This window comes from Tinamus guttatus, unplaced genomic scaffold (assembly GCF_059628265.1).
Source record: "Tinamus guttatus ecotype Peru unplaced genomic scaffold, ASM5962826v1 Tinamus_guttatus_pri_ptg000023l, whole genome shotgun sequence".
Taxonomy (NCBI): domain Eukaryota; kingdom Metazoa; phylum Chordata; class Aves; order Tinamiformes; family Tinamidae; genus Tinamus; species Tinamus guttatus.
In genome coordinates this window covers 3,160,014-3,178,901 of record NW_028288557.1, presented here as the reverse complement: position 1 = coordinate 3,178,901, position 18,888 = coordinate 3,160,014, and the positions used below count along the sequence as shown (strand labels likewise).

Sequence of the window (18,888 nt, the reverse complement as noted above, 5' to 3'; positions counted from 1 at the left end):
TGCCGCCCTGGCAGCCAAACGTTTACGAACGCTCCGCGCTGGCTGCCACCCGCTCCTTCTTCTGCTCCCAGGTGCCCAGGGCGGCTCCAGAGGTTGGCTCCTCTCCCCGGGCTACTTCAGCCAGCTCCAGTCGAGGCTCTCGAGGCTCTGGAAGAGGAAGGGCAACAACTGAAGTGCAGGAAAAGCAGTTGTCGAGGCACGTTTCCCAAGCAGCGGCCCAAGGCCTCTCGGCGCCCATCTTATACAACTTCCCATTTCTTTTTCCTCAGGAAGCAGCAAACCAAGCAAGACAGGAAGGGATTGTATGACACAAGTGACAGCAGCCCTGGCAGAAGTGAACGACAGCCCTCACGCGACAGCCGAAGACTGGGCTGTGCATAATTCAGGCTGTTTTTCCCCCTTACATAATTACTTTGCTTTCTCTTGGAGGCTGATTTCATTTGTCCCTTCGTATTATTACTCATCCCTCGGTGGGATGGAATTGTCTGCAATTGCTGCTAACTGCAGGTTTCATTTCACTACCCGGAACAGCTTAGCAACTCTGGTAAGCTCTCGCTTTGTTTACTAAAATTCACAAACATTAAAATGCTCAGGAATTAAAATGTTTAAATGCTATTTACAAAGCCTAAGAGCTTCGTTTCGTCAACTGCCTCTCCTCCAAGCCTTTGTCCCTCACGGTTTAAGCAGTACAAATCGGTAAGAGAAGCCTTAATCCTTTATCCTGACAGAAGAGAAGTTGTCCCTAAGGAGATACCATAAAAAGCTTTATAGAAATCCGAGTTACACTGTACGAGATGTTAGCTCCCTTCTCAGGTGTTTGACCCCTTTACAGAAAGCCCTAAGCAGCCAGTTAGCAGCCTCAGTTAGCAGTTCAGGACTGGCATTACACATTGCTCCAAAATTTCTGAAGGATCATGATCTTCTTTTGTCGTTTCTTCCTATTTCCAACGCTGATTTGTTCAAAAAAATCACTCTAAAATACACTTTCGCTCCAAGAAGAGCTTTGTTTAATAATCAGGCAAGGACCCTGGAGATGGAGGGTTCTACCCACTTCAGTGCTGGGATCCAAGTGAGAACCTTCTAGCTGAGGGTATGATCAGTTTGCAGAGCAAGGTCCCAAAAAAGAGCAGCCCAACCCTTCATGAAGACCCCCCGGCCAACATTTTTTTTCCAAATGCTGCTTTCCAGAAGGACCAGTTTGTTAGCGGAGTCCTGGGAGGGATGACAGACATCACATGCCAAGCACAATAACTTACATCATCACGAATAACCCTATTTCGGGAGTTCTTCATGCCCCCAGGGGACCCCATTATGACTCTTTAAAAAATCATAGTCTTCAAAAATACACTTGACAGGCTTACCATCATGCTGTTGCTCTGCTCCTGCCTTGCCTCCTGCAAAATACTGCTGAAGAGGTCGAGATAATTTAGATTCTCTTCTATCACATGGGCAAACGTTTCCCTGCAGGAAAGGCATAAGAAGACAGATTGAAGACACAAACCAACACCAGCATCAGTAGGCTTTCCACAGGATATAGAATCAAGTTGTAGGAGATTTCTGTGATTGCAGGAGCTGCCCTGGAGAAGCCAAAGTAGTAGCATGCTGTGGGATGGCACGGCTCACACAGCTCTCCACCTTGGCAGTGTGGATTTTACCCTTTCCTACACAAGAACTGTACAAATCACACTGAAATTCAGCCCTTACAGAAACTGGGAAGTGAGCACAGCACAAAGGAGTATGAAATGACTGCTTGCTCCCCATGAGGTTTACGTGTCTCAACTCCTCATATGGAGTGGAGTGAGGCAGTGCGAGGGCACTTTGCTCACAAAGGCACCTCCTGTTTCAAGGGTGATCACTCCTCACTACTCAGAAGGTGAAATTTACCCTGCAGAAGCAGACAGAGAAGAAGAAGCAAAAAAGCTTCAGAAAAATTAACCAATTTCCAGTGAGAGCCTGTTTAGGAAGCGTGCGTCTTCAAAACCTAGATCTCTGCCTGTCACCCGAAAAGCAAGAGATGGCCAGTTACTTTGATAAAATAAATGCCCCGTTTATACGGCTTGCTCCATATCCCACAAAATACTGCAGATCTCTTGAGGATTTCTTCCCCTCTGCTAGGCTTCACTGGTAAAGTGACAAGAGAAAAAGGTCTTCTCCCAACATCTCTCTCAGCACCTCAGATAGGACTGACTATCCCGAGATAAAATAACATGAAGTGCAAGACATTCACTGATGGATGTCATAAAGTTTAGCTGAGAATGGTAAGTGAAACTTGCTCAGAGAATGAATAGAGATTTGTGAATAAAATTTCAATCCAAATCCTTTTTTTTTTGAGCATTAGTAAACACATGAGTTACCAGAACATTTTCTGGGGGAAGATGAAGCAGCAGATATTCAATTGGATGGATTATTTTGTACGGACTTCAACTTCAGACCTCCAATTCAATGCAGACTATTAAAAAGTCACTGAAGTTGTAGGAAGGATTCCTGATTTTTCCGGGCCTTGTAACAGACCCGCACACAGGGAAACGTGGTGGTTACGCTGATTTCTTCTCTGCAGCCCCTTCCCCATAGCCCTTACCCATCTCCAGCAGTTGCCATGGATGAAAGGGGATGAGGTACATGGCCTGATGAGCTCTGGGGGAGCCACGTGGCTGCTGGAGTTGCTGCTGTCCCTTCCAGACTGGCACTCACCAGTGATCGGGAAGAGCTCTGAGTCTAGAGGAAAAAAAAAAAAATTACTGGATTTCTTTTCCATGAAAAACTAAACTAAAACTCTGTGTCTTCTTTACCACAAAAACAACCTCTCTTTTTCTGGTTTGTTTTTAGCTTGTTTCTTCACAGCTTCATTTGTTGCCCCCTGGTTCCTGCACTGGGAGGACAAACAACGAATCCAGAGACTACTTACACAAGCGATTTTCAGCAAGTGCCATATTTCCCTTTGTCTTTTACCCTGCATCTGCATCACTGAGTTGTCGGCTTCCTTGATGTTATTTAGAGCCACTTCAATCTTTGGAAGCAAGTCAATAATCTTCTGCTTGCAGCCCAGCAGCTTGCTATAGCAAAAACAAACCACACGTTACTTCCCAGCTTGCGTGGCAATATGCTCTGGCAAAACCAACTGGTTCCATCCTGGGATTCAAGGAAACACAGGTACAAAAGCTGGAAGTCTGGAAGGATCCCTGGACTTTTCCAAGTCCAGTTAAGACTCTCAAAAAGGCACCCAGGCAACAGCACTTTTAACAGCCAGAAGACAAGCTCTTCCTATTCGAGATAAAACACTGATCCTCACCATTCCCAACCATCCTGTTGCCTGACCATACCTCAGCAAAAATACTTTCTTTACAGGATCTACTGGGCTGCATGTGAAAACAAAACTAAACTCTGCTAACTAAAGAGATCTCACCATGATTTATTTTTAAACCTGCTTTTGGAAGGAATGAACAAATCACCGAGATATCCTGTTTGCTAAATCTCAACATAAACACTTGCAGAATTTGCCTCATTTCAAAGCAACCTCTTGGGTGCTAAGAATATATATAAGCCAGTGCATCCTCCTGATCTTCCCTATTAAAGCACAGGTTATGATTTTTAAAAGAAAGACTTTTAAAAGACTTTTAAAAAGTGCAAACTCAACACGGCTTCTCAACTGGGAGAAGCGTGTGTCTGTGAATGAAGGTTTTTGGCTCTGATCTCCAGAGTTTTCCCCCTTCCTTTCTTGTTACAAAGCAACCAACGCTGGAAGTTGCATTTGTCCAGTACCTGAGATGACCGAAGAGCTCCTTGAGAACTCGGTCTTGGCTCTGTACTGTCTGCACAATAATCTTCACCATATCTGTACTGTCACTGTAGGCATGATCTGGAAGACAGGGACAGCAGCCACCACATTAGTAAATCTTTTTTTCAGCAAGGAAGCGCTCTGGACTCAAATGCCCAGGGTCAAATTAGTATCGGTTAATAAAGACATTGATTACTTTGTGCAAAATAAAAAGAAATTAATGATAATGATAATAATAATTAAAAAGATGCTGTGCTTGGGTTGTAGGGGTGACAGAGGAATGTCAGGGCAAATCCTCAAGTCTGAAAACAGTAAGAAGGACCCAAGTCCGAGCAGCAGAACTACAGGAGTTTGGGAGAGCTCTGGGTTCAGCAACAAGGAAAAATATCAAAAATCAGCTTAAGGTATACCCTTGACTCTGGTTAACTTTAATGCCATCACTTGTTTTGTCCTAAGTGGTATTTTCAACACTGATAAATAAGAATTAGTAGTGGAATTTAAGCTCGAAACAGTCATTGGACAGCCTGATTTCATACCTGGAGGCCTTGTTTTTAATTGCTTGTACAGGTCTATGGCTCTCTGTTCCCTTAAAAAAGAAGAAAATGTTTCATACATATATCAACAAACAGTGATCCAAGAAAACAAAACAAACAAACAAACAAACAAAACCCAAAAAAAAACAGTTGTTTCTTGCTGAATCTGTCTGGGCATTCCTCAGTCAGACAAGGAAAAGGGCAGAGGTCCTCTTTTTTCCTGCTACACAGGGAAAAGAGCACATAATCCCCCTCAGGTAAGCCTGGCTACTACTCAAGGTCCCTATGTGTCTCTTCGTGAGGTATTTTTGAATTTCAAGCTAGTCTCTGCAGGAAGTTCTGCTCAAGCTGGGAAAAAAAACACACCAAAGTGCAGGAGACCCAATCTGCCCCCCACCTCCCTCCTCATTAAGGATGGGCAGTGCAGCACTTCATATTTGGGGATTTTTAGGCTGCCAAATCAACCCTTCAGGGGCTGCTTTAAGCCCCTGGTGAATAGCTGAGGTGCTTTCAGTGGGAAAGCGATGGAAAAAGCGATGTTTCAGGAGAGAGCTTTTTGGTTTAAGCTGAGCTAGGTGAGGGCTATTGCTGCAAGACGTGGTGTCCCCTTTCCACCACCTCCTATCCTGTGCACCAGCCTGGCTGCTCCTGCAGCCCGTGGGCTCAGCAGCTTTGCTGATCTAATTCTGCAAAGAGGGAGTGGGGAGAACATGCCAGGAACAGGCACATTTCCCACTCAAAACACTCAGGGTCATTCAGAAATGTCATCGGTGACAACAGATTTGGTGGCTATTTAGCCTTGGTGGCAATTAGATTCCTCTCTTATAATTGTCTCTTGGGCTTTCAACAACAGCCCAAGCTGGTACAGTCTGCACCTTCTTGGGTTTCACAGCATTTCTTAGGTTCAGGAATACCATTCCGTATTTCACATTTATTTATTTTTACTATTAATATTGAATCTAAGATTTTTCAATTACCTGAAATACTGAATCAAATTTTTAGATTATGTATTCATTTGCTCACACAACACAGCAAAATTCACTATTCTCCAACACCAAAAAAATCCTCTGCATTTTTCAGAGGAGACTCAGCTATTAGGATCTTAGGCCCATCCTCTTAGAAGGCCAAGTTTCACGGTCAAGTGACAAGAAAGTGTCCTCTCTTCCCCTACCTGCGCTTCCCCGGGTCTACTCATCATGTGGGTACAGGGGAAGTGAGAAGAGTTTATTCCTGTGGCCAAACACTAACGTTTTCTGCACAACTTTCAGACAAAAGAAGATCTGATCCCCAAAACCACAAACTCCATTAATGTGCAACAAGCTTCATGGAAGAGCCAAGGACTTACAAGTTCTCCATGACTTCTCCTTGGCGCCTCGCGTACGGGCTCTTCTGCAGCTCAACAATTTCTGTGTGCAGAGCCATGATCTGCTCGTCTAGATAGCCAATATCTTCAGCCTAAGGAGGAAACGCAGCTACAAATCAAAAACACATGAAGAGAGCAGAAAAATAAAGCTCCCCATGATACTTGTTGGCATAACAGGTTGAGTCTGCGCAGAGCTGAGGAGACAAGACTCTACTGCAAGGCAGCTGCTGTTGCAGTTGGGGCTACAGTTATCTTCCAAGGGGACGGTTTCATCTAGATCCCCATCTCTGACACCCACACTGAATGAGAAACAAACTCAGCCTCTTGGTACATCACAGCTCCTGGGGATGTGCACTGCACACACATCCTCTGCACTCCAAATATGCTTCCGTGTAGACAAAGATATTTCTTCCTACCCTTACCATAGGAATTTTTATTCACCCGTATGCATTTTGTTGCAACACTGCTCTGGTATTTCACACGTTCTTCTAAGCCACGTAGGCGAGATCAATCTTATGCCACAATTAAGTTAGGTGAAGCAACTATTAACAATTTTTTGATCTACATGGCACCAGACATGTATTGGGGATTCCTGACACTGGTTATTAATGTGTTCAGTATATATGTGTGGTGTATATATAGTATATATGTGTAAACTACATGTGGGGCCCATGCAGTTTGCAGACAGTATGCAATTCTGATATTCTGCAGAGCAAACACTGGTTGATGCTCCTAATTTTCTGGAAAAAAAGTAATCAACAGTTTTGAATTACTCTGCTAGAATTCTGCTTCCAAAAAGGGCTAAAAGTCCAGGGACATTTGCTTTGTTTCATGCAAGTCACTGCATTCAAACAACGTGGCAACTCAGGAATGTTCTTTGTTAATGCACCTACTTGTAACAAGGATTTTCTCATCCAGCATACATAAAACAGATTGAAGCAACAAAGCAGTGGCATGTGTGACAGTTCAAGTTCCATCACATCTTCCTTGACAGAGATTAGCCGAGCTAGACTGGTAACCCCTACCTGTGCACACTGAGAGGCCTTCTCTTCCATCTCTTTCCAGGCTTTGAGCATCTTTTCTGAAGCTTCAAGAGAAGAAAAGATTTGCTAAATTAGAAACAGATTTGCTGAATTAGAAACAGATACAGATTCAAAAATAAAAACAGATAGGACCGAGCTAAGTTGATATAAGCACAGGTGAAGGCTTGGCAAATGAATGCCAAAATCTGTATTTAGGCAGATTAGGAATATTCTGATTTTAAGTTTGGGAATGCACAGCTTCCCTTAAGGTGATTTGTTTGTTAGACAGCAAACTCGTGACAAAACAGCATTCCCTGACCTTTACTCGCCTACAAGATCTTTAGTAACAGGATTTCACCATTTCCAATCGCTGACTTAAAATGACTTTTAAACACCACCATTAAGCTCAACAACTGCTATTTTCTGATTAAACACAGACTCTCCCAACGCAGTTCACCTTCCACTTTCCATCATCACCTTTCTGCCCAGGCAACATCTTTGACTCCAGCTTTGTTTCTTCAGCCACCCTGTACGAATCTCCTTACTCACCCCTCCACAACACTCACAAAATCCAGACATTTCTGTGACATGAAATCCAGCTGGGCTTTTTCACCTCATCTTTCGTGCAGACCACTGCTACTTTCCATTAGGGAGCACAGCAAAACCACTCCTGTAATACTGTTCAGAATGTTTTTTTTCTACAATCAGTGTTATCAGTTTGTCCTGACGCTAGTTTTTAACGCCCTTTCCACTGCACACGCTCATAAACATGAAAGATGTGGCAGCCCCTGCATTCGTTTTCTTTTAAATTAACTCTTATCCACTGCCCTTTATAGTGGGATCGGATAAGACGCCCAAGCAAGTATTACACAAATACATACATATGCCATAAGCCATCTGGTCACTGTATCTCTCCAGGTCAAGGTGGATGCTCTGATGAAAGAATTCCAGCTTGGCTTTCAGCTGCTGAGATGCCGACACCATGTTATTTTTCATTTTGATTAGGTTGGCATTATACCGAAGGAGACTCAGCCTAAGAAATAAAACAAGAGCAACAGACGTTAGCTGAAAAGCTGGTGGGGGACTTGGGTGGTCAGCACCAAAGAAGCTGTTGTGTCAGGTGAAGGAAGAACGCAGCTAGCAAGGAAATTTCATCCAAGACTTTGGGACGGGGTGTTCAATCAGAGGACAAAATCCTACGGACACAAACTGTTCCATTCACTCTGCCACCCAACTCAATTCCTGTTCTTCAGTTATTATGAGCGTCAGGCACTATGCAGGAAAATTCACGGAGTGGAATAAGCTCCCAACCCAAATTTACTTTGTAACATACAAGTAAGGAGCAGCAGAACCATGGGCTGTAAACTCTGAGCAATCCAAACTCCTCCCGAGACGTATACAACCCTTCAAACAGCCTCTGTATTTACAGAATATTCAAGCCTTGTGAATGAGCAGTACCAACTCACATGGCAGCTCTCTGGCCTTGGAAAAGCCTGCTGTAATCTTCTTTCAGCCCAATCACATAGTGCACTGCTTCTGCCCACACCTTGCGCAGCTGAGACACCGGCAGTTGGATCTTACTATCCTGTACTGAAGGCAAAAAGGAGAAAACAAGCACAATTGTACCTGAAGGAAGGGGCAGCTCGAGAGCACTCTGGTGCCTGTAACCTCCTCCAATCCTGCTTTCAGGGCCTGGGCTACGAGATGGAGCCACGTGAGATTTGCTCAGCATTTGCATGATGCTGCCCAAACTTGACACATTCATAAGCTTTTTGTGTTACAGCTACCCAGGTATTTGGCATCCTCCTGTTTGAATTTGCAGCTTAGCCTTCTTAAGATCCAAACGGCAGTGACTTCTCTGAGTTGTTTGGCTCCCTGGCCCTAACAGACAGGGGATACTGCATGAAACACAGCAATCACCCACTAAGTCTGTACCTAAAGCACCTGTTTGGTGTCATTCCCGCTTGGAAAACACTCTTCTGGCTACCAAAGAGTTTGACCAGAGAAAAAAAGACTGACAGTAATGGGTGTAACGACCAAAAGGTTGTAACAGCAAAAGCTGAGCAAAAACAAACACACACCCAAATCCACTTTTTTTCCTGGATCTGCATGCAGCAATGGTGCCACAAATGTCATTCTGCTCAACAGACTGCTAGCCAGGCATCCCTTTCGGCCAGTGAATCAAGCAAGATGTGCCCATTTAGCTGCTGGTAATAGTCAAGGCTGCCTCTTTGGGGCTATGCTAAAATATACTGTGTTTAGGTGTAGCCAACAAATTTAATTGTGCTATTTAATCGACTAGTACAGCTGCCCTGACCTGTGTTTCCTCTGAAAATACCATCAGCATGGATTGTGTACGTTGTGGCAGGCAGGTACGTTGTGAAGCCCAGGTGCTCAACAGCTCACTCACCAATGTAGTTTACACAGTCAGAGAGACTTCGAGACGCAAAGGGTCCTTCGTAGACAGTTCTGCTTTTATCAAACAAATACACCATGTAGCTATCCCAGCCTCTCTGGGGAGGAAAGAGGAGAGAATATGAATGGACAGAATGTAAAATCCCCATGGCAGCTCCTGCTAACCCAGAGGATCCTGGTCGCATCATGAACTAACTGTTATTGGCAGCCAGGCTCCTTATATATAGGCTCCACACAAAAATGGATTTGGATGCATCCCACAAACACAGGACCCTCCGCTTCCATAGATTTTCAACTCCCTCTGTGCACCAAGGATGTGCCCCAGAGAAAACCAGGATCATTCTTACCACCCCCTCGATAACGCATTGGGAAGCGGGTTTCCGAGGGTCCAGGCAAATGCCCGTCTCCAAGAGCAGCTCCTGATTGCCAGTAGTTATTCCAGTCTCGTACTCGATGCGCATCTGAAGTGAGTGAAGGCTCTCCTCGGGTTGCAGGAGGAACGAAACAATCTTGGCAGAGGTCATATTCAGGATGTGCACTATCTGTAAAAGGAACAAGCCAATCTGGTTATAAGTCACTACCAAAGAGAAAGGACCCACCACATGACACGAAATGTTGACCAGACCACTGGCCTAGTATTTTCTGTTTCATAATTCCTCTGGAAATCTTTCCAGATCGGACCAAATGTTCCTTCTTAGGTGTTTCCTACACATGCTTTCCAGAGCTGGTCCCATTCCAACAAAGCTCTAGTATTTACTCAGAGGGAAAGGGCCAAGTGAATGATCTCTCTGCTCTGGTAGAGCTACATGGTGTATGGACATGGAAGTCACACCATCAGTAACACAGGCCAAGAAACTGTTACTAGTAAATATTGCCCTATCACTTGAACTTAGTGAGCCCTTCCTGAGATGTGATAAACAGTAACATACGGTCACGTTTCTGCTTCAAGAGTAAAGCTATAGATCAATATAGCTGGTGACCTTCAGATATGGCCTGGGCATGCAGTACATACACTCACCCACTCACTGGTACCAAGAGAAACAGTCCTCAGGATACTGGACCAGTTTCCTTACCTTCAAATTGAGGATGTGATCCATTATCAGGAAACACTTGGGACGGCCGGTTTCGGGCTCTACACCGCTCCCCCTCTGCTGCGGATCCCAGGTCAGCATCAGTTGCAGCCAGTTTTCCATTGGTTCTACAATCAAACTAAACCAGAGGAGCCCTAAGAAGGAGCACGTGGCCACCCAGGACATTTACCTCCTCCTTCTTCACCATTGCTCTAAGTCAAAAACATCTTAATAGAACAGCAGATTGACCAATTTCCAATTAGATAAAGAGGGGAATACTTTTTTCTTCCAAAAATAACTGTGATACCCCGAAAAGCAAACGGTTTTCAAAGCAGTGTCTGCAGAATAGCCACCTCAGCGTCATAGAGCTACCCGGAAGGCTCTTCTCCACGTCTGCCCGCACACGCAGCACCAGGGCTATTGCTCAGAGCCTCCTGAAGTCCTGTGCAGAAAGCTCAAAGCACCACACAGCCGTTCACTTCAGTCTCAGCTCCAGTGTTTTTCCTAGGAAGCTGCCAGGGCCAAGGGGTTTTGGCACTTACCCACAGAGGCTGTGGGGCTGCGGCAAGTGGGTGCTGAATCGAACCTCCCCATTCATCTCTTCGGAAGCAAAGATGTGCTTTGGATCCTTCTTCCTGATCTTCTCGTGCCTAGAAAGCAAAATCCTCTGGGGTTATCTCAAGCAGCAAACTCTGCCTCAGGGCCTCCCCCTCAGGACTGGTTGGGCCTAGAGCTCAGGTACGGTCAGAACAACAGGGTTTCCCAGTACAGGTCTCACATAAGCACCATCTGTGCTGCAATCACATAAGTCAGCTGAACACTGCATACACCTGCAGGCTGCCAGCCTGATCTCTCCCCCAAATACACCACAAAGGACTGCAGCTATGTGCATGGAACCTGGACTGTTTTATTCCCTTTTACTGGACACAGATGCTTGGAAGAGTTACTTCTATCTCACTCGTTTGTTTCCTACTCCTGACATCAGAAAATCAAGTTATCCGTATGCTAAAGAAAAATGAGATAAATGGTGAGCTGTCAAAATAAAGAAGCTCAACAGTTGGCTGCTAAAAGGAGAAAATATTGCTACATACTAGTCAGAAATATTCTTATTAAAACATACTGACTTTTTAAACTAATGCTCATAAAAACTTTGAAATTTACCACCATAGCTACCTACATGTATTATTTCAAAGTCCATGGAAAACCCATTTTTAGATTTGTTCTGTTGTAGAATCAACCCTACGAAAACAAAGTTTACACTCCCCTGATACTGCAAGGTAAGAAATAAAGTGGAAATACAGAAATCTGGAATTTAAATCACACATTCGTTAACACCACCCTATGCACAGGCTATTTTTCCACTCTGCTCAGCACCTTTACTTCCAAACCCTTCAGAAACATCCCTTGAAAAGGCTTTTTACTGGTGGGCTGAATGAATCATCATTTAAAATTGTACCATCCTGACACCTCCAATGCTTTTTTTTTTTTTTTTCCTTTTTTCTGCATCTTATGTTCTTACTACGCAAGCCTTTCTGTGTGTTACTTACCACTAATAACAAGTAACCTCATAACCTAGTTGAGCAAAAGACTGTCTGAACACATTATTATTTAACAGATTGCTTTATGAATCACTAGGACTAGGTCCTATCAAACAATGCAAGAAGTGCCTAATGCAAAATCTGTGAGGAGCCAATCAAAGCATTAATGAAAACCACAGGAGCATCAGGCCCGCTGCAGAACCCACACGGCAGCAGCTCCAACGCTTCACGACGCGTTTGGTCACTGTGGCTGCACGACGCACGCAGCAGCCCTGCCCCTCGGCATCGGCTCTTGTGGAACAGACATCTCACCAGGTAAAAGGCTGTAGGTTATGCAGGAAGGGTCTAAATCCCGCGATGCATTCAAACACCATCGTTCCGAAGCTCCAGTAATCGACTGTAACAGAGTAGGATTTGTTCTCAAAGAGTTCTGGAGCCTAAAAAGAACCATGAAGAGAAGACATTTTCAATGTGGTGTTCTCCACACTCCAACTCCCTCACTTTTGCAGAGGCAACGCTGCGTCCACGTTTGGGCTCCTAGCTGTGGAGGGATGCGGATACCTGCTCGAGGCCCCAGGCAGGGCCTGGAGGACCTGACCTAAAAGGAGACTGGAGGACACAGGGTTGGAGTCCCATCATGGGGAGGAAAGGCAGCTGTGTGAGCAGCCCCTGGTTGTGGGAGAGACGGGAAAGAAAAATCTTACCAAATATTGTAATGTTCCAACAAATGACGTGCATAAACTTCCTTGATCCAGATCCTTGGCATATCCCAGGTCTATAATCTTGTGGACAACCTGTAAACAGTGCGAGCAATTTGCCACAAGAGCTAATTCAGAACAAACAACAAGAAAAGCTGTGCAGTGACATCCAGGACATGCATGCGAAAGACGGGAAGGCCAAAGGGGAAGAAGCCCGTAGGGAAGCTCCGCAATGTGCCACGGTGGTGGCGTTGGCTCCTCCACCACGTAAACTGGCTTTGGCCACCTCTCCCTTGACTTTGACATGACTTTAAGCAACTCGCCAATTAAAGTCCTTTATGGCCCAAAGCAAATGGATTCTGCTTGGCTGAATGCAGCATCAAGCTTTTCATCTTGGAATTTAAAGTTATTTGTTATTGACTTTTTTTTTTTTTTTAAGAAATCTAGGACTACACAGACAGGTTCAGTTTTACATGCAACCCTCATAAAGCCACAAACACAGAGATGCCCCACACTGCAATTTCTTATCATTTCTATCCTGCCGCAGGCAGGGTTGGCTCCTGATTGCAAGCAAGAGTTGGTTGTTTTTAATGAGAAGATTTTAAGAATAAGCAAAATAGACTATGGTGTTTCAAGAAGATGGGAATTTTTAACAAAGGTTTATTTAATTTTATTTAATTATTTAATAAATTATTTTATTTTATTGTAATTTAATAATTAGGTTTTCTCAACCTAATTCAATGTCATAAGCCATTTGCCCTCTTCTGTTTCTCTCGGGCAAGAAAAAACTACTTCTAGCTTCCAGAAATGCCAGCCGAAACACCAGCGACCAAGACTTACCTTCCCCCCTTCATCCTGAAGAACAATATTTTCAGGCTTTAAATCTCTGTGGATAATTCTGTTTTCATGCAAATACTGAATACCAGACCCTGAAAGGCAAGTATTTAAGAGACAAAAAAAAAAAAAGGGAAGAACAATTGTTAAAAAAAAATCCAATAGAAGTTTAGCAAGCATGATATTCAGCAATAAATCTTCCCTTAAAAAAAAAAAACAGCATTAAACATATTAATGACTTTAACTGTCACATTTAAGCATATGGCTACAGGGTTAAACCAGCTCTTTTCCTCTGCTCTGAGGAAGTCAGATTGCCTAAGGAATTCAGACCTTGTGGCATAAACACTGGTCAAACATCCTGCCTTAAAGGCAAAAGGGAGCTGAATCCTTCTCAGACTTTAATGTGACTGCACATTCATGGGGACTGTGTTGTCCTGGCAGTGACCCGGCTGAAACCTGCTCACGAAAGATCAAGTTTTACTCAGGCTGGTTTCCAGATCCAACTCCTGACATGGTTATGGGGGTGCTGGATTAAGGGTAGAAATGAGGGCAAGTGCCCAAGCGGGGAGGGAAGCACTTGTGGCAGCAGCCCACGTTTAAACTGCTTTAATGTGACGGCGGAGCTACTAGCAAAGAGAAGACTCGAGGGAAATTCTGCCTGAAGGTGGTGGTGGAAATATGGTGAGTCCATTCAAACAACAGCGCTGACTGCTACTAAATGATTGTGGAGTGAGCATCCGTCACAGGACAAGGTGACCGACAAAACAGTCAAAAGGATTTCCTTAAAATGGGGACTTTCTTTGAAGTCATGGTTTTTCCATCTTGGAGAGGCGCAAGTGGAAAGAGAAGGTGTAAATCGCACTGCTTTTCCTATCTACATTATGGGGTATTTTAAATTTTCCTATGCAGAAAAAAATACTCAGTCTGTGCAACATGTTGAAATCACCGAGAGTTGGAAGCTGATGAAGCCCTGCAGAAGCTACAAAGATGTATCCAGACATGTTAGTTCATACCCAGAATTTGGGCAGGAATGAAACTCTGGATGACCTGTCACTGACCACCAATGCTAAACAAGTGCCCTGGGGAGCTCATGGCAGCAGTGCAAGGAAGGCAAATGACCCTAGAAAAAACAACAATCAAGTTCATTTTTCTCTGGGAATTCATGTGTCCTGCCCTTTTAAGGGTCTACAACGACCCAGAAGAGACTCAGGACTAAGTCATCATCTCCAGACAAGGCATCCTCCTTCTGCTCAGAAAAAAAATCACTTTGGGTAAAGATGATCCTCTCTCCTCTTCTCCATCTTCTGAGACAGAGCAAAGCACCCCTTAAGAGTCCTGCCTAAAAGCTCAGGGCAACTTCTTCATCCAAACACTTCTTAATTCTAAAAGCAGGGATCCTTTCCTACAAGCAGACTGGTCATCTGCAACAGAACCGAAAACATGAGCAGATCTCCTGCTACAAAAAACTCCAGGGAATTCATGCGTAGGTTGCAGCCTGGATCGGATGATGCGACCTTCCTCGGCTGCCCAAGCAGCCGGGCACCTTTCCTGATGGACAGCAAGGCTGGTCTGAGGAATCTCTCTCACACCTTTCCTTTAAGCAAGGCAGCAAGTCAGTGCTGGGTAAGCAGTGGCCCACACAGAGATCAGCAGCTTTTTACCTCCCCTTCCCAGGGTCACAGCCTGTTCTTCAGCCCCCTTCTGCCTGCCCTTAACCAGACTCAAGAAGTCCAGCTAGGTTTTCAAATCATGCTCCATAGACAGTTCAGTAGTGAACATTTCTTGTCTTTATGATCAGCAGGGACACAAAGTCCTTCCTCTGAAACAGCAGCCTGATGTGTTTCAGCAGCCTGTTTCTGCTATCCAGTTAAAACAGGAAAATGCAATTACACATAATAAACATGAAAAAAAATGGCAACACGCTACGTACCAATGTCATTAAGAAGAGAAAGAATTTGACTCTCCTTAAGTCCGCAGCAGTTTTCAGGTTTGTTCAGCAACTGCAGAAAAGAAAACCAGGTTACACCTGCCAGGCAACAACGAGGAGGCAAGACACCATCTTCCATTCTTGCAAACACCGAGCTGAAAAACAGCACAGCTCAAATAAAACCACAGCTGAAGGAGGCAGTTGTAAATTAAAAGCACAGGGACAAAAAAAAAAAAAAAGACAATTCGGATTAAAAAGAAATCATTGCACAATGGGCAAGGTTGAAAATCAGATCTGGACTCTCCGAGTGTGACCACAGAAGCAGGAAAACCATTAGAAAGTGAAAGGGAAAGGAGACCCATGTCGGGCCTGTGGCTTCAGAGAACTGGGGACAAGCTTCCTGGAATGCGCTTGTTCCTCATTGTCTGAATTCTGGCCTGATGGGATCTAGGAATGCCCTGAATAGCTGAAGCAGGAAGAACAACAGCTCTCCATTGGGGAAAATAAGACTGAGTGACAAAAAGCAGAAGGAATAAACATAGACCTAAGCCCCAGGCATTGAGGAATTGATTGGAAAAAAGAAGGGGGAAATCAACAGGTAAACTCCAAACTTTAGCATAGGCCACAGCACATGCCACCTACTCCAAGACAGGTACCTTAAAACAGGAGAGGAAACGTAATAACCCCCAAAGTCATTGGACTTTTTTCCTTCACAGCTATGTGGAGAGCTTCCAGAGATGTCAGATTTCAAGGGCTTATCAGAAATTAAATAGTCAATTACTGTGCAGAAAGCAGAGCTGATGCAACCCCAAATTTCTTGCCCACCGCTTCACAGCTTTCCTGGGAGTTTTCTCAGAATTTGCATCGCATAAATGCCCAGGCATCACTGAGAATGTGGCCTGCTATCTGTGTTGGCAACATCCAAGCGACATTTGGCTTCCTTTTGCTGCCATCCTTTCAGTCCTAAAGGCTGCCCCAACTGTTTTGAACACCACCAGAAAACAAAACAAACCTAAATAAGTCACAAACGTGTTGTTATTGCATTTATCACCCTCTCTTGTTAACTTTTTGTTTTTCTACAGCTCCTTGCAGTCCATGACTTGTTTCTCCAAGCTGTCTGCTATTTAACACTGGTAAAAACAAACGAAACCGGAAAAGAGCTACCCAAATGCTTAAGAGGAGGCGATTTCTGAGCAAGCTTTAATCAATGGAAATCTGCTACTTCATCCTACAGAAAAAAAAAAAAAAATAGTTGTTTCCTGAATCCAGCTGCAATGGAAAGGGAGTAGAGAAACTACCTGGCCACAGAGCCGGTGCTCGAAAAACTCATTTACTCTTGGGTGCTGCTGTTGCTTTGCAGAGAGGCAGCTCCCAGTTTAGAAGTGGAAAAATCTTGGAAGTTTTGGTGGCCCCCGCTTAGCCCGGGAAACTCAAGAGCTTTCCTGGCAGCCCAAAGCAACGAAACACTGGGCATGTGGATGAAAAAGCAGTCAGACTCTGAGCACATCCAGGCACACAGCCGCAAACACAGGCACAGTGTGGGGGTGCTGCCACTCAGGCTACAGGAGACGGCGTTAACGCTGGCACGGTCCTACGAAAGGAGACACTGCTCCAGCATAAAACACCATCTGCCCTTGGATTACTGCCTCTGCCACCTGGTTTCGTAGCACAAGCCTCACTCCGCACTCGGGTAGCGGGTTTTTGTGAAGCATGTAATGGATACAGTGTAGTGGGTTTTTCTGAACCACGTAACGGATATGGTTTCATGGACAACCGATGTTAGGAAAAGAGAGTTAGGAAAGTCGGCCCCTTTGCAAGGCAAAGCTGAGCCTACCTTGCGGAGATCCCCCCCCGAGCAATACTCCATTGCCAGCAGAGGAACGTCGTTCACAAGGAAGTTCATCTCCTCGGGGACTTCACAGGCTCTTACTACGTTGGGATGGTTCAACCTAGGCACACGGAGAGTGTGATGAGAAGTCCAAGCCCCCTTTTAGTAGAGCAAGACAAGGCTCCCGACCACACTTTATGTTTCAGGTAACAGCACTGTTCCCCAAATTCATTGATACCTACCAGTATCGAAACAGATAAAATCCATACCTTGCACATACACCAACCTGCAGCAAGCAGACATGTGGTCTCCAAGCGGAGACAGAAGACTTGGATGATGCAGATGCAAGCTCTGGTTCTTGATTTCTGCATGCCCTTGGCCTAGTCATTCCATACGTGTTTTTATTTCTGCATGTGAGGGTCAGTTCCCCTTTAGTCCAGAAGGTTTCTAAGAATATATTTACTCTGGGGGACTGTACCAGGTGTGTAGAACGCCACGAAAAAATCATTTATGCAATTGAGTTCAAAAACCTGATTCCTGTCTGTCTCAAAATATGCTATTTGCAAGAATAAATCGTGTGTTTAGAAGGAAGTGAAGATGAATTACTCCCATGCACACAGTACGTAGCCTGTGAGAGGCATCACAAAAGCAGATATGATGTACAAATGGGTGCCTGAACGTGTTTTTGCACTGAAAACCGATAGGAAAAGCGATCGCCCTATGCTGTATTATAAGCTCAGCTCTAACGCAGGGCCCGCGAGCGGTTCCCCTGCTCACGATCACACAGCGTGCACGCATATGAGCGGGTTGAGGAGACAAGAGACAGCACGAGCTCAGCGAAGCTCCCACAGCTCTTCCCCTCAAGAGGAAACACTTCTCCGGATGAGGGAACAACTCCATGAAATGCCCCTGACGCCCCGAGAAACAACCGAGCGACTCTGTGCACGGGTGGATTTCACCGGCTCCGCGGGTGACTCAGAGGGACAGGCCGGAGAGGGACGGGGGCTGCCTGGGGCCAACGGCGCCTCGTTCGCGAGGGGGGAGCTCTCAGGGGAACGTCGCAGACAAGGGTCATTCCTAGGCCCCGAGTGCTGGGCCACGCCGGTGGGCACGGCAGCCCGTGGGAGCTCAGGTGTCACCAGGTCCCGAGCGGACGCCACCCGGCTCCGAGCGGACAGCTCTGCTGGCCGGCACAGGGTGCCACCACCGCGCCCTGACGCGCGGGCCGGCCTTTGGGGGCAGAGGGGCCCGCGGTACCCTGGGTGCCAGGGTCACCGTCACCGGGTCCCGCCGTCACTAGAGCCCCAGGGGCACGGGCTGGGCGGAAGGGTGCGGGGGTGCCGCTAGAGCCCTGTCCTGAGACCCTGGGTGTCCCCGGAGCCCCGTCCCTCGCCGCCTGGCCCCGCAGGCCGTGGGGACCCGCGTGCCACTCGCGCCCGCTGTCGGCGCCGTCCCCCCGATGCCCCGGCTGGGCGAGACGCTCCGGCGGCGGCCGCAGGCCCCGCGGCCGGGCCGCACTCACTTCTTCATGATGTCGATCTCGTGGCACCAGCGCTCCTTGTTCTTGACGCTGAGCTCCAGCCGGCACGACTTGACGGCCACCCTGGCGCCCGAGTCCTGCCGGGACACAGCGGCGTGAGCCGGCCGGCCGCCCCCCGCCCCGGCCCGGCCCCGCGCGGCCGCACCTGGTGCTGGTAGAGGCACACGTTGCCGAAGCCGCCGCTGCCCAGGCGCTCGCGCATCTCCCAGGGCCCGCAGCCGCCCGCGGGCTGCCCGCGCAGCGCCGCGCCGCCCGGCGCCCGCTCCATGCGCCCCCCGCGCCCCGCGCCACAGCCACTCAGCGCCTCGCGCCGCTCCGCCTTTATTGCCGCGTCACAGCCCGGCG

General features: G+C 46.3%; 1 protein-coding gene across 1 annotated transcript; it reads right to left on the bottom strand.

Annotated features, from left to right (window-relative positions):
* Positions 1 to 79: 79 nt before the first annotated feature.
* CHUK (component of inhibitor of nuclear factor kappa B kinase complex) lies at positions 80 to 18,811 on the bottom strand. Its single transcript, XM_088525595.1, has 21 exons — positions 18,689 to 18,811; positions 18,526 to 18,620; positions 17,010 to 17,124; positions 15,179 to 15,248; positions 13,255 to 13,343; positions 12,421 to 12,510; positions 12,029 to 12,153; positions 10,721 to 10,828; positions 10,182 to 10,317; positions 9,456 to 9,650; positions 9,104 to 9,206; positions 8,160 to 8,283; positions 7,575 to 7,726; positions 6,697 to 6,758; positions 5,654 to 5,763; positions 4,312 to 4,361; positions 3,760 to 3,856; positions 2,906 to 3,053; positions 2,579 to 2,715; positions 1,362 to 1,461; positions 80 to 147 (listed from the first exon to the last, which is right to left on the bottom strand). Exons 1-21 carry the CDS (start codon positions 18,809 to 18,811, stop codon positions 112 to 114), a joined length of 2,265 nt encoding a protein of 754 aa, XP_088381721.1. The 3' UTR covers positions 80 to 111.
* Between the last annotated feature and the right edge of the window lie 77 nt (positions 18,812 to 18,888).

What these genes read in the sequence shown, in the direction of transcription:
- CHUK (XM_088525595.1), bottom strand. Translation starts at nt 18,811, where the DNA reads ATGGAGCGGGCGCCGGGCGGCGCGGCGCTGCGCGGGCAGCCCGCGGGC. An exon ending in GAGATCGACATCATGAAGAA is followed by an intron (nt 17,125 to 18,525) that starts GTGAGTGCGGCC and finishes CCGTGTGCCTAG; the next exon opens with GTTGAACCATCCCAACGTAG. An exon ending in TGACTGTGTAAACTACATTG is followed by an intron (nt 8,284 to 9,103) that starts GTGAGTGAGCTG and finishes TTTTGCCTTCAG; the next exon opens with TACAGGATAGTAAGATCCAA.